Source organism: Budorcas taxicolor, chromosome 5, assembly GCF_023091745.1.
Source record: "Budorcas taxicolor isolate Tak-1 chromosome 5, Takin1.1, whole genome shotgun sequence".
Lineage (NCBI taxonomy): Eukaryota > Metazoa > Chordata > Mammalia > Artiodactyla > Bovidae > Budorcas > Budorcas taxicolor.
In genome coordinates, this window is record NC_068914.1 from 114974416 (window position 1) to 114989764 (window position 15349).

At 44.1% G+C, this 15349-nt stretch overlaps 1 protein-coding gene across 1 annotated transcript in view; it reads right to left on the minus strand.

Moving 5' to 3' along the window:
* Positions 1–2193: 2193 nt before the first annotated feature.
* Positions 2194–15349, minus strand: part of SYN3 (synapsin III) — a 448396-nt gene continuing 435240 nt past the window's right edge. Inside the window, exons 12-13 of the mRNA XM_052641399.1 lie at positions 5910–6198; positions 2194–2326 (exon numbers count right to left, since the gene is read on the minus strand). Coding sequence (XP_052497359.1) covers positions 2194–2326; positions 5910–6198 — 422 coding nt within the window. The remainder of the gene's footprint in view (positions 2327–5909; positions 6199–15349) is intronic.

Consider the following 15349-nt stretch of genomic DNA (forward strand, 5'->3'; position numbering starts at 1 on the left):
GTCCGTGCATGGCTATAAAAACAAAGATGCCTAGCCTGAGAAATGAGTGTGCTACTGTACTGGAATATCTGGTGTTTGAATGTTCCGATGTTTTCAGGGAGAGGGGACAGCATACAGGAAAGTGGGACAATGTAAGCCATGTCACCACTGTTTATGGGGCCACCTGGGTGTGATGCTTCCACCCCAGTACCATTTGAGCAGCAGAGTTCCCACACAGCTCAGGGCAGGTCTGACTTCAAGCGGCATTCCAAACACTTAGGGAGGTTGACAGAGACACAGGTCCAAGGCCTGATGAGCAGAAGTTCTGACCCCTCTGGCCTTAAATGAAGTGACTTATGCCCATGGCCATGTCCTACGCTTTGGGGAACCTTGTCTAGCCTGTCACCACTTCGTTGTGTATTTCAGGCTGTGTTTTACTGCTAAGTGAGAATTGGGTGAGATAGTTTGATTTCTTCTTCTGGTCTTATTTCCATAGTGGGAGAGTGACGACTGCTTCGTGTATTTCCTGTCTTCTAAATCTCCTAAAACATATGGCTCCATGGTGCTACACCTGCCTGACAGGTTCTCTGCATTCTTTTATTCAGATTGCAGCTCCAGGGCAAGGATGCCTTCATGCTCACCTCCCTGTCTCCCTTCCCTGGGAGCAGTAAGGGGAAGATGTGTCTCAAGTTGCAAGTGAAAGTGAAAGTCGCTCAGTGGTGTCCAGCTCTTTGCAACCTCGTGGACTGCGGTCCATGGAATTCTCCAGGCCAGAATACTGGAGTGGGTAGCCTTTCCCTTCTCCAGGGGATCTTCCCAACCCAGGGATTGAACCCAGGTCTCCCGCATTGCAGGTGGATTCTTTACCAACTGAGCTATCAGGGAAGCCCCTTAAGTTGCTAAGTGGGATGTAAGGGGACAGTGTGGCTATGTTCTAATACCCTCAGTGCTTTCTAGAACCAGGAGGCTGGTTCTGGTGCCAACAATGTTTCTAGCACGAGGTGCTTGGTGATCAGGACACCCTCCCCCTCTCCCCCTCCTCCCCAGGAGAGTCTGATGCAGGAGAAAGAGCATTGGGAAGAGAGTCAGGGCTACATTTTCCAGCTCTGCAGTTAACTTTTTTAGTCAAATAAGTGTAGCTTAAACAAAGTTAAAGCTAATTTCTTTACTACAAGAATTCTAAGAGCCTTTGAAATAGGTACTATTGAGCTCAGAAAACAAACCGAAAACAGTATCTCCTAAGCACATTTGACCAGTGAACCCTTTTGTAACTGAGTAACCTACCAAGGCCTTGCTGCTCAGTCTGAAGCACTGAGCTAGAAGTTACTGTCATCGCACTTTCTGATCCTGTGTCATCTGTCTGCTCATTGTCTCTGGCTCCTTGTGTGTCCTTGGGGGGAAACAGCATTCCTGGTGGGAATTCAGAGAGACTGAACAGTGATGTAACACAGAATGGGTGGAGGGGCCTTGACTAGTTGACGACCTCTTCTCCCTCTGGGAACTAGTAGTGATTCCTAAAAGAACCCGGGGTCTGCTCTTGGCTGTCCAATTTAGGATAGCATCCTGGGTGGGAGTGGCCTTGCAAAGCCTCCCCGCTGTTTCTGTTGTGTTCTGAAAGGCTCAGTGTGTCACATGGTCTGAATTCATTCTGTGGTCCTCAAGATTCACTGGTGGCAGGTGTGATGGGGCCTCGGCCTGCCTGGTCTGCAGGCCCGTCTCTTGAGCTTGGATGGAACTGACAAGGGCAGGCGCTAAGTTCCCTTGGCTGGGCTTTTCTCCTTTTGTTTGTAGAACACTGTCAAAAGGTTATTGCCTCCTACATTGCTGAGGTCTGACTTCAACAACTGCATTTGATGGAAATGGGGGCAAGGCTCAGAGGGGGCCCTTCCCAAAGGCAAGCAAAACACTAACAAGCAATGTCGAACCAATCACACTGATGTCTCACTTGGTTAACTGAGGCAGGGGAGCAAGCATCTGGGCAGGAAGGTGGATGTGACACCCATCTTTAGGCCCATTTTGAGGAATCTGGAGGCTCTCAAATGCCCACCACTTGGCTGGATGATGCTGGAACGCCATGGCAAAGGGAAATGGGTACACATGAACTCAGTTCCTGGATCAAAGGCATTTGGAAAGGATATTCTCAGGCCCTCCATTCTGTTCCCAGCAGGAACCAAGGCTGAGATGGAGGGTGGGGCAGGAGAGGCCTGACCATGGTTAGTCAGAGAACAGGCTGGCGAAAGACTTCCTCAGGTTGCGGATGGTCTCGGCCTTAGCCTCGTCCTCACTGGGGGTCCCGCGCTGGGAGGTGTCAGATGTGCTGAGGCTGTTAGTCAGGGACTGGGATTTGCTGAAACAGAAAGGCAAAGGAAGTTGGGGGTGACATGGCTGGATTCCCCAGGAAATGAATCCTGGGGCTTGCCTGGGAGCCAGCTGGATGAACCCCATCACCGCAAGGATACTGAGCCCAGCAGCCAGGCATTCCCACACTTGTACCACACACACAATTAACCCACCAGGTGGCTACTGGGACCCTCCTTTTTTAGGTGCAGAAATTGGGGCTTATAGCGAGGAACAAGGGAGCATCCAAGGCTCAAATTCTTCCCACAAAAACAGGTTGCTGAGACGCAGGCACAGCTGGAGAGCAGCTTGTCCCCTCTCCTGCCTCTGTGCACAAACCCGCTTGGCAAACTGTAAGGTGCGGTATCAACAGGTTAGGCTTGTTCCTCCTATACTTTCCAGCACCAGTTGGGGGATCAGAGGGTCTGTGTTCCAGACCCTTTCTGCCATCTGTTCCTCCAGCCGTGGGCAAAAAAGTCACTGAGCGGGGCCTCTTTTCCCTCATCTGTGAGACAGAGGGTTGGCCCCGTCCACCCTCAGGCCTCTTGCAGCTCTGATACCATGGGCTTCAACTCCAACTCTGCCTGAAGCTCTTATGGCCAATTCCAATGCACTTTGGAATTCTCACAGTGCCTGCTATCTGAAAGGCAGTGCTTGACCCTTTGTGCCAGCCTAATGCCAGGCGACAGGGCTCCGAACATGAATGAGATTCAGGCCCCGCCCTCAAGGGGCTCACAGTCTAGTGGGGGTGAAAGACCTGGGAAGAGCTCCACGCAGGGTCTTGTCAGCACAGGAAATAACTGAAGTCTTCTTCAGAGCAGGGCTATCTTTTACCCCTTGCTCTCTCCTCCCAGGGTGTTATTCAAGACTAGTTCAGAGTAGGTGTTTGGTAAGTACCTGCTGACCTGAATTGAACCAAATAATACTTCAGAGCATCAGCCAGGAGATTCAAGTGTTGTTAGCTAGATTGCTGGGCTTCTCTGATGGCTCAGACGGTAAAGAATCTGCCTGCAATGCAGGAGACTCAAGTTCACTCCCTGGTCAGGAAGATCCATTGGAGGAAGGCATGGCAACCCACTCCAGTATTCTTGCCTGGAGAATTCCATGGACAGAGGAGCCTGGGGGGCTACAGTTCATGGGGTCTCAAAGAGTCAGACATGACTGAATGACTAACACACAGACACAGCTAGGTTACTACAAGATTAGTGGTCAAACCTGGCCTAAGTTCCAGAGCCTTTGTCCTGTGATCAGCTGGGCTGCATCTTTTCACGTGTGAGAGGCAGCCAAAGATATACATGTATGGAGCCAGCAGCATTCTGAGCACCAACTGTGCAAACACTCATTTTAATTCTTATAATAATCATGTGGGGTGAATACTATTGTCCCCATTTTGCATGTGAAGAAGTTTAGGCACAGAGAGGTTAACTAACTTTTTTCTGAGGTCAGGCAGCATTTAAGGGGCAGACTTCTAACTGAACCCAAAGGTGGTCTGACTCTAGAGTCTGTGCTGTCAACCTCTATGCCTACTGCTGGAGGACCACTTGCTAATATTACTAAGCCAAAAATGCATTTATCCTTTGATCCAGCAATACGATTTCAGGCATTTTCTATACAGTTGATCCTGCCCATATAATAAAAAGCTTGTTTTTAAGGTTATTCACTGCTGCCTTCTTCATAAGAGAAAACCAAATTTCCATTTACAGTGGATTAGTTAGATAAATTGTAGTATAATTACACAGCGGAATAATTATACAGCTGTGAAAAGGAGAAAATGTCAGTGAACTGTGTGGAAGAGCTCCAGAATGTGTTGCTAAATGTAAAAGCAAGGAGCGAATGGTGTGGATGGTGAACACTGCTGATTGTGTAAATAAGTGGGAGGAGGAAACCAGAACATATATTTCCGTATATGCATAAGGGAATACTGGAGGAACACACTAGAACTAACAAAAGTGGATACATCTGGGGAGCAGGGGGCAGGAAAGGATTGGATGAGAATGAGGTGGGGTAAGGGTTTTCAATAAAAACATCAATATTTTTTAGATCTTTGAACCAGGTGAATATATTACCTCTTCTGAAAACTTATGGTTAGCTTGTTTGGAGTTGAAGGAAAGGAAAAACTTTCCAAAGAAAATACATTTGGGATCTCTCTCTCTGACCTCAAACCAAGAGATGGGCTTGAGAGGAAACAAGAGAGAGAACAGACATGTGCCCTGGGATGGAACCTTCCCTCCCATCCCAGTCATCTAGCCTTTCACAGGGTGACTTTGCAGATCCTTGTATCAAGAGTTTATTTCCAGGACTTCTCTGGTGTCCAGTGGTTAAGAATGTGTCCTGCAATGCAGGAGACATGGGTTTGATCCCTGGTCAGGGAACTAAGATCCCACATGCCGAGGAGCAACTTAAGCTTATGCGCCACAACTACTGAGCCTGCATGACACAACAAAGATCCCGCAGGCTGCAACTAAGACTGGACACAGCCCGATAAATAAATAAGGATTTAAAAAGGAGTCCATTTTCCCACCTTTTTAATCTGGACTTGACCGTGTGACTTTTTTTTATCAAAAGCCTATAATGGGATGAAATGACATCGTGCAGCTTCTAAGGCTGGACCTTGAGAGGCCTTGAAGCTTCTACTTTTGCCCTTTTGGAATGTAATTCTACCACATAAGGAAGCTGGGTCCAGTCTGCTGGAGGATGAGGCCCCAGGAGAGAGAGAGGCTCGGCTGACAGGTGACACCAACATCCAGATGTGTGCAGGAAGCCCTCTTGGACTGTCCAGCCACAGGTAAGCTGCCGGATAACTATAGCCCTATGAGCAATCCCAGGAGAGGAGGGTTGCTAGATTTAGTAAGCAAGCACACATGACACCCAGTTAAGTTTGAAATTCAGATTAAAAAAATACTTTTTGAATATAAGTCTAACCTGTGCAATATTTGGCTTCCCTGGTGGCTCAGACAGTAAAGAATCCACCTGCAGTGCGGGAGATCTGGTTTGATCCCTGGGTTGGGAAGATCGCCTGGAGGAGGGCATGGCAACCCACTCCAGTATTCTTGCCTGAAGAATCCCATGAACAGAGGAGCCTGGCGGGCTATAGTCCATGGGGTAGCAAAGAGTCAGACATGACTGAGCAACTAAGCATATGCAATATTTGAGTGCATATACTCCAAATTATTCATTGTCTGAAATCCAAATCTAACTGGGCATCCTGCATTTTATCTGGTAACTCTCCAGGAGAGACCATCGGGAGATCCTCCCAGCTAAACCAAACTCAGTACAAGTGACTAAATGAAAAAAACTATGAACAAAGAAAATGGTTGCTTTCTTAAGCCACTAAGTTTTAGGGTGGTTTATTATGCAGCAAGGAGTAACTGATGCAGGTACACATGGAGGATCACAGTGGGGCCTAACCTATGCTCGGGCCTTGCTAGGTCCTGCCTGTTCCCCAGGTTCCATTCTCTAGGCCTCCTTTTGCCCATTTAAAGTTGGGGTGAGGCCTTGGTGGGTCTTGCTCTGAGTCCCTGACCCTGAGCCAGCCCAGCTCCGCCCACACCCCAAGTCCACTCTCAGCCCTTCCCGGGTCCCAAAGCACTTACTTGAGATGGGGATGGGGTGATGCTGGCTTCTTGGCCTCTTCGCCCTGTTGGGAGGCGCTGCGGCCCTGCACAGGGGGCCGGGGCTGCGAGGTAAAGGGTGCGCTCGACTTGGGGGCCTGGTTTGGAGAGCTGCCTCCAGATGCACGGGAGAGCTGGGGAGACCCTGGTGATCTCTGCTGTGGTGATCCAGACTGAGGGCTCAGGGGTTGCTGGCCTTGTGGGGAGAGCCTCTGCTGGGAGGGGCTCCCAGATCTTGGGGGCTGAGGAGACTGAGCTGGGCGAGGGCCCCCTACAGGGAGAAAAAAATGATTCCATTCAAATTCTTTTAGGACCAATAAGACGGTGCACAAGTGTCACTTTGAGGATGTTCATCACAGCGGTCTTCCTACCAGTGAAAAACTGAAAATGATATAAACGCACAACTGTAGGGGAGCTGACTGGAACATTAAGATACAGTCATGTAATGGAATGTGCTATGTCATCAAGTATGATGTGGCAGAACAATATTAAATGACATGGGATGTTGTTGATAACATATGCTAAATATTAATATATATTGCTAGACAGAAAGCAGTTTATAAAACAGTATTTGTGGGTTAATTACATTTTGGCATGTATAAAAATACATGCCTGAGGCAAAGGAAGGAGTCCTTGCTCTGTCCAAGGGAGCAGGCTATGTATGCTAAGTCACTTCAGTGGTGTCTGACTCTGAGATCACATGGACTGTAGCCTGCCAGGGTCCTCTGTCCATGGGATTCTCCAGGCAAGAATACTGGAGTGGGCTGCCATGCCCTCCTCCAGGGGATCTGACTCAGGGATGGAAGCCACATCTCTTCAGTTCAGTTCAGTTCAGTCACTCAGTCGTGTCCAACTCTTTGCAACCCCATGAATCGCAGCACGCCAGGCCTCCCTGTCCATCACCAACTCCCAGAGTTCACTCAGACTCATGTCCATCGAGTCAGTCATGCCATCCAGCCATCTCATCCTCTGTCATCCCCTTCTCCTCCTGCCCCAATCCCTCCCAGCATCAGAGTCTTTTCCAATGAGTCAACTCTTCACATGAGGTGGCCAAAGTACTGGAGTTTCAGCTTTAGCATCATTCCTTCCAAAGAAATTCCAGGGCTGATCTCCTTCAGAATGGACTGGTTGGATCTCCTTGCAGTCCAAGGGACTCTCAAGAGTCTTCTCCAACACCATCGTTCAAAAGCATCAATTCTTCGGTGCTCAGCCTTCTTCACAGTCCAACTCTCACATCCATACATGACCACAGGAAAAACCATAGCCTTGACTAGATGGACCTTTGTTGCCAAAGTAATGTTTCTGCTTTTAAATGTGCTACCTAGTTTGATCATAACTTTCCTTCCAAGGAGTAAGCGTCTTTTAATTTCATGGCTGCAGTCACCATCTGCAGTGATTTTGGAGCCCCCAAAAATAAAGTCTGACACTGTTTCCACTGTTTCCCCATCTATTTCCCATGAAGTAATGGGACTGGATGGCATAATCTTTGTTTTTTGAATGTTGAGCTTTAAGCCAACTTTTTCACTCTCCACTTTCACTTTCATCAAGAGGCTTTTTAGCTCCTCTTCACCTTCTGCCATAAGGGTGGTGTCATCTGCATATCTGAGGTTATTGATATTTCTCCCGGCAATCTTGATTCCAGCTTGTGCTTCTTCCAGTCCAGCGTTTCCCATGATGTACTCTGCATAGAGGTTAAATAAGCAGGGTGACAGTATACAGCCTTGACGGACTCCTTTTCCTATTTGGAACCAGTCTGTTGCTCCATGTGCAGTTCTGCCTGCTGCTTCCTGAGTGCTCCTCCTTTGGAAGGTGGGCTTGTTGTCACCAGTGCCCTCTGGGAAGCCCCGTCACTAAGGGAGCAGCCGTCACTCAGTCAGCGGCACTTGCTGCATCGTGGCCCACTGCTTGTAGAGCTCCTACTCTGTCACAGGAGCTAGAAATCTGGATTTTATATAAAAGCTTCTCATTTTTAAATGTTGGTCTGCTTTTCTGTTTTGTTAAACTCACCATAGGTCAAAAAAAAAATGTTTTCTACTTTTATCTTAAATCTTCCCTCTTTCCCCAACACTCTGCCCCTGAAGGCTGATTAATATCTTAGAAAATATGGACTCTTATTCATTCATTTATTAACTATTCATTTAGTCCCTATTATACAGATGGGATTCATCAAGAGACTAGTAATTTTTTTTTTTGTTTTTACTTTACAATACTGTATTGGTTTTGCCATACATCAACATGAATCTGCCATGGGTGTACATAAGTTCCCACTCCTGAACCCCCCTCCTACCTCCCTCCCCATAATATCCCTCTTGGCTATCCCAGTGCACCAGCCCCAAGCATCCTGTATCCTGCATCGAACCTAGACTGGCAATTCGTTTCCTATATGATATTATACATGTTTCAATGCCATTCTCCCAAATCATCCCACCCTCGCCCTCTCCCACAGAGTCAAAAAGTCTGTTCTGTACATCTGCGTCTCTTTTGCTCTCTCGCATACAGGGTTATCATTACCATCTTTCTAAATTCCATATATATGCGTTAGTATACTGTATTGGTGTTTTTCTTTCTGGCTTACTTCACTCTGTATAATTGGCTCCAGTTTCATCCACTTCATTAGAACTGATTCAAATGTATTCTTTTTGATGGCTGAGTAATACTCCATTGTGTATATGTACCACAGCTTTCTTATCCATTCATCTGCTGATGGACATCTAGGTTGCTTCCATGTCCTGGCTATTATAAACAGTGCTGCGATGAACACTGGGGTACAATGTATCTCTTTCAATTCTGGTTTTCTCGGTGTGTATGCCCAGCAGTGGGATTGCTGGGTCATATGGCAGTTCTATTTCCAGTTTTTTAAGGAATCTCCACACTGTTCTCCATAGTGGCTGTACTAGTTTGGATTCCCACCAACAGTGTAAGACGGTTCCCTTTTCTCCACACCCTCTCCAGCATTTATTGCTTGTAGACTTTTGGATCGCAGCCATTCTGACTGGTGTGAACTGGTACCTAATTGTGGTCTTGATTTGCATTTCTCTGATAATGAGCGATGTTGAGCATCTTTTCATGTGTTTGTTAGCCATCTGTATGTCTTCTTTGGAGAGATGTCTATTTAGTTCTTTGGCCCATTTTTTGATTGTGTTGTTTATTTTTCTGGAATTAAGCTGCATGAGTTGCTTGTATATTTTTGAGATTAGTTGTTTGTCAGTTGCTTCATTTGCTATTATTTTCTCCCATTCTGAAGGCTGTCTTTTCAGCTTGCTTATAGTTTCCTTTGTTGTGCAGAAGCTTTTAAGTTTAATTAGGTCCCATTTGTTTATTTTTGCTTTTATTTCCAATATTCTTGGAGGTGGGTCATAGAGGATCCTGCTGTGATGTATGTCGAAGAGTGTTTTGCCTATGTTCTCCTCTAGGAGTTTTATAGTTTCTGGTCTTATGTTTAGATCTTTAATCCATTTTGAGTTTATTTTTCTGTATGGTGTTAGAAAGTGTTCTAGTTTCATTCTTTTACAAGTGGTTGACCAGTTTTCCCAGCACCACTTGTTAAAGAGACCGTCTTTAATCCATTGTATATTCTTGCCTCCTTTGTCGAAGATAAGGTGTCCATAGGTGCGTGGATTTATCTCTGGGCTTTCTATTTTGTTCCATTGATCTATATTTCTGTCTTTGTGCCAGTACCATACTGTCTTGATGACTGTGGCTTTGTAGTAGAGCCTGAAGTCAGGCAGGTTGATTCCTCCAGTTCCATTCTTCTTTCTCAAGATTGGTTTGGCTATTTGAGGTTTTTTGTATTTCCATACAAATTGTGAAATTATTTGTTTTAGCTCTGTGAAAAATACCGCTGGTAGCTTGATAGGGATTGCATTGAATCTGTAGATTGCTTTGGGTAGTATACTCATTTTCATTATATTGATTCTTCCAATCCATGAACATGGTATATTTCTCCATCTATTAGTGTCCTCTTTGATTTCTTTCACCAGTGTTTTATAGTTTTCTATATATAGGTCTTTAGTTTCTTTAGGTAGATACATTCCTAAATATTTTATTCTTTTCGTTGCAATGGTGAATGGAATTGTTTCCTTAATTTCGTTTTCTACTTTCTCATTATTAGTGTATAGGAATGCAAGGGATTTCTGTGTGTTGATTTTATATCCTGCAACTTTACTATATTCATTGATTCACTCTAGTAATTTTCTGGAGGAGTCTTTAGGGTTTTCTATGTAGAGGATCATGTCATCTGCAAACCAGTGAGAGTTTTACTTCTTCTTTTCCAATTTGGATTCCTTTTTATTTCTTTTTCTGCTCTGATTGCTTTGGCCAAAACTTCCAGAACTATGTTGAACAGTAGTGGTGAAAGTGGGCACCCTTATCTTGTTCCTGACTTTAGGGGAAATGCTTTCAGTTTTTCACCATTGAGGATAATGTTTGCTGTGGGTTTGTCATATATAGCTTTTATTATGTTGAGGTAGACCAACCTAGATAGCATATTCAAAAGCAGAGACATTACTTTGCCGACTAAGGTCCGTCTAGTCAAGGCTATGGTTTTTCCAGTAGTTATGTATGGATGTGAGAGTTGGATTATGAAGAAGGCTGAATGCCGAAGAATTGATGCTTTTGAACTGTGGTGTTGGAGAAGACTCTTGAGAGTCCCTTGGACTGCAAGGAGATCCAACCAGTCCATTCTGAAGGAGACCAACCCTGGGATTTCTTTGGAAGGAATGATGCTAAAGCTGAAACTCCAGTACTTTGGCCACCTCATGCGAAGAGCTGACTCATTGGAAAAGACTTTGATGCTGGGAGGGATTGAGGGCAGGAGGAGAAGGGGATGACAGAGGATGAGATGGCTGGATGGCATCACTGACTTGATGGATGTGAATCTGAGTGAACTCCGGGAGTTGGTGATGGACAGGGAGGCCTGGCGTGCTGTGATTCATGGGGCCACAAAGAGTTGGACACGACTGAGCGACTGAACTGAACTGAATGTTCCTTCTATTCCTGCTTTCTGGAGAGTTTTTATCATAAGTGGATGTTGATTTTTGTCAAAGGTTTTCTCTGCATCTATTGAGATAATCATATGGCTTTTATTTTTCAATTTGTTAATGTGGTGTATTACATTGATTGATTTGTGGATACTGAAGAGCCCTTGCATCCCTGGGATAAAGCCCACTTGGTTATGGTGTATGATCTTTTTAATGTGTTGTTGGATTCTGATTGCTAGAATTTTGTTAAGGAGTTTTGCATCTATGTTCATCAGTGATATTGGCCTGTAGTTTTCTTCTTTGTGGCATCTTTGTCAGGTTTTGGTATTAGGGTGATGGTGGCCTCATAGAATGAGTTTGGAAGTTTATCTTCCTCTGCAATTTTCTGGAAGAGTTTGAGTAGGATGGGTGTTAGCGCTTCTCTAAATTTTTGGTAGAATTCAGCTGTGAAGCCGTCTGGACCTGGGCTTTTGTTTGCTGGAAGATTTCTGATTACAGTTTCAATTTCTGTGCTTGTGATGGGTCTGTTAAGATTTTCTATTTCTTTCTGGTTCCATTTTGGAAAGTTGTACTTTTCTAAGAATTTGTCCATTTCTTCCACGTTGTCCATTTTATTGGCATATAATTGCTGATAGTAGCCTCTTATGATCTTTTGTATTTCTGTGTTGTCTGTTGTGATCTCTCCATTTTCATTTCTAATTTTATTGATTTGATTTTTCTCCCTTTGTTTCTTGATGAGCCTGGCTAATGGTTTGTCAATTTTATTTATCCTTTCAAAGAGCCAGCTTTTGGCTTTGTTGATTTTTGCTATGGTCTCTTTTGTTTCTTTTGCATTTATTTCTGCCCTAATTTTAAAGATTTCTTTCCTTCTACTTACCCTGGGGTTATCCATTTCTTCCTTTTCTAGTTGCTTTAGGTGTAGAGTTAGGTTATTTATTTGACTTTTTTCTTGTTTCTTGAGGTATGCCTGTAATGCTATGAACTTTCCCCTTAGCACTGCTTTTATAGTATCCCACAGGTTTTGGGTTGTTGTGTTTTCATTTTCATTCATTTCTATGCATAATTTGATTTCTTTTTTCATTTCTTCTGAGATTTGTTGGTTATTCAGAAGTGTGTTGTTCAGCCTCCATATGTTGGAATTTTTAATAGTTTTTCTCCTGCAATTGAGATCTAATCTTACTGCATTATGGTCAGAAAAGATGCTTGGAATGATTTCAATTTTTTTGAATTTATCAAGGCTAGATTTATGGCCCAGGATGTGATATCTCCTGGAGAAGGTTCCGTGAGCATTTGAGAAAAAGGTGAAATTCATTGTTTTGGGGTGAAATGTCCTGTAGATATCAATTAGGTCTAACTGGTCTATTGTATTATTTAAAGTTTGTGTTTCCTTGTTAATTTTCTGTTTAGTTGATCTATCCATAGGTGTGAGTGGGGTATTAAACTCTCCCACTCTTATTGTGTTATTGTTAATTTCCCCTTTCATACTTGTTAGCATTTGTCTTACATATTGCAGTGCTCCTAAGTTGGGTGCATATATATTTATAATTGTTATGTCTTCTTCTTGGGTTGATCCTTTGATCATTATGTAGTGTCCCTCTTTGTCTCTTTTCGCAGCCTTTGTTTTACAGTCTATTTTGTCTGATATGAGTATTGCTACTCCTGCTTTCTTTTGGTCTCTAGAGACTAGTAATTTTCTTTCAGCTTCTTGGCAAAGCAAAATAAAATAATAATACTTTTTGTTTGAGCACATAGAAAAAAATTAACTTACATGTAGATAGTATTTGCTTAGTATTTGCTTTAGCACAGGATCAGTGCTAAAAGATGATGAGGTTCCTTAAAAGAGAACTTCACTTTCACTGAGTTGAAAATGAGTAGTAAGTTCAAAAAACAAGTTAATAATGTGATCTTGCTAATTTGGGAACTCAATGAAAGCATTGTGTTTTAATTAGCCCTGGTATTTTCACTCTAAATGTTAATTCAATGAGCATTTTCTTTAATTATCCTAATTTGTTTTTAATTGATTGTTTTTCAACTCACTAAAAGTATGTTTAGCCTCCTGTCCCTTAAAATAATATCTCTTTATTTATCGAGCATGTCTCTACTCTGAGCCGGAGAGGAAGCAAGAATACAGTAGCTCTCTGTTTTAGAAGTGCTCTGTGCAAATGTGGCTGAAAAAGTAAGTCCTGGGGCAGAGTGGGAAAGGAGAGGGTAGGGCAGAGACACAGCGAGAGCCTGGCAGGGTGATGAATCAGTCGTTTTTGAACATTCTATAATCAAAGAATTATCACCTGGCAGGAGAGCAGTGGGCTACAGTAGTTATAAGTATTCTTAATGATGACAATCATTAAGAACAACATGTATATTATCATTGTTGTGTTGTTTGTTGTTGTTTAGTCACTAAGTTGTGGTCAACTCTTTGTGACCCTCATGGACTGCAGCCCACCAGGCTCCTCTGTCCATGGGATTTTCCCAGGCAAGAGTACTGGAGTGGGTTGCCATTGCCTTCTCCAGGGGATCTTCCCAACCCAGGGATCGAATTCATGTTTCCTGTATTGACAGTTGGATTCTTTACCACTGAGTCAGCAGGGAAGCTTAGTAACACACAAATTATTAATAGTGAGTTTTAAAAAATATAAGAGTTTATTCTGGCAGTGTCTCTTTATATCAGCATAACTGCTTTCCTTACAGAAAAATCCATACAAATAAAGTTCTTGGCATCCTTGCTGCCCTCAAAGGTTTTGATAATCCCTTTTGTCTCCTTTTGCGGTCCCTATCCTGTTTCTCCATCTACTTGACATCTCTTTGGACCCAGATTTTCTTTTTTTTTGGCACACTGTGTGGCATGTGGGATCTTAGTTCCACTGCACTCCCTGAGGTGGAGTGCAATCCTCTGGATTGCCAAGGAAGTCTCTAATAGTGAGTTTTTAACAGTTAAAGTCCCTGATGGCTCAGACAGTAAAGAATCTGCCTGCAATGCAAGAGATCTGGGTTTGACCCTTGAGTTAGGGAAGATCCCCTGGAGGAGGGAATGGCAACCCCTTCCAGTATTCTTGCCTGGAGAATTCCATGGACAGAGGAGCCTGGTGGGTTATAGTCCGTGGGGTCCCAAAGAGTCGGACATGTCTGAGTGATGGTTATCAGCAGTAAATTACCAGCACCTACTAAGCACTACCTCCACAATGAGACACCTTGCTAGTTATAACTGCTTCTCTTGCATTATCTCACAGACAGCTCCCCCTTACTAAACAGGCAGATGTCATTTCCTCCTTCATCATTGTGGAAACTGAGCCTCTGAGAAGTGAGGTAACTTGCCTAAGTCTGCCAGAGGGAGACATTGTAAGTAGATTCAAACGTGTTCATCTGCCTGAAGAGGACCCAGTGTTAACTGGTACACAGTTGTGTAAGTCCTGCAATTTCCCTTTTCTTAAACGCTTTCTGCTTTTCCAGGAAGAGAAGCACAGACGAGAAAGATGAATGGGTGTTTTATGTAAGACCTGTGGAAGAGGAAGCCCTTTGCTGCCCAAGGCTGATTTTCCCAAGAAGCAATGAATCTATTACTTTGATAAAGGCGCCTGGGGAGGTCCCAGTGTGATAGTAGTGCTTTCTTACCGATGGGTCTTAAAGCAGGTCCTTAAAAGACCACCGCGAAAATGCCTGGCCTGGCATCTTGTGGTGAAGCTGTCCTGAGGCCCTAAGCTGGCACTAGAGCCATGAGGGTGCTTGGAAGGTTCCGACATCAAGAGAGGACACGGGTGACTTTTGCCCCAGGCCTGAGTGTGAGAACCCGCGAGCAGCTGGCAGCCCAAGAGAAGGGGTTAGTTACTGCCACAATCTCCTTTCATCTTGTCATCAACAGTTCATCCATTCTCTGATAAATGGTGGCATTTACTTAGTAATACTGGGATATTTTTGAGGAATGATTCGAATTGACAAGGTTCTATGTAATGTTCCATTTTTCTTTCTCACTCTTGCTGGTTGGCTCATAAATCTATAATCAGGCACTGCTAGCGGCTAGGAAGCAGGCACTTTCTAGAAGATCTGAAAGATCAGACTCGTTAACATGCCATTTTCTTGTGCTTCCTTGCACAAAGCCTCAACACCTACCTCTGTAAAAAGGAAATACCCCTGTTTTCATTGCTGACATGTTAGGAAGCTGAAAATGAGACCATAAATGGGAAAGTCCCTAGCACAGCGCCTGGCACATATTAGGTACTTAATACATTTACTTTCTGTCTTTCTTCCCTCCTTTCCTGACTTTAAGGGAGTGACAACCCCATGGTCTCATTCATTCTGTACACAGAGCAAGGGAACAAGTCTGGTGATTAAGTATTAACATGGAGTTTTTCAGAGTGCCTTTTTGAAAGTCACATGTGGATCCCTCAGGGCATTTCAGCATCCTTGCTGGATGGCTTCTCTTGGTGGGTGGCTTGTCATGGGTCCTAC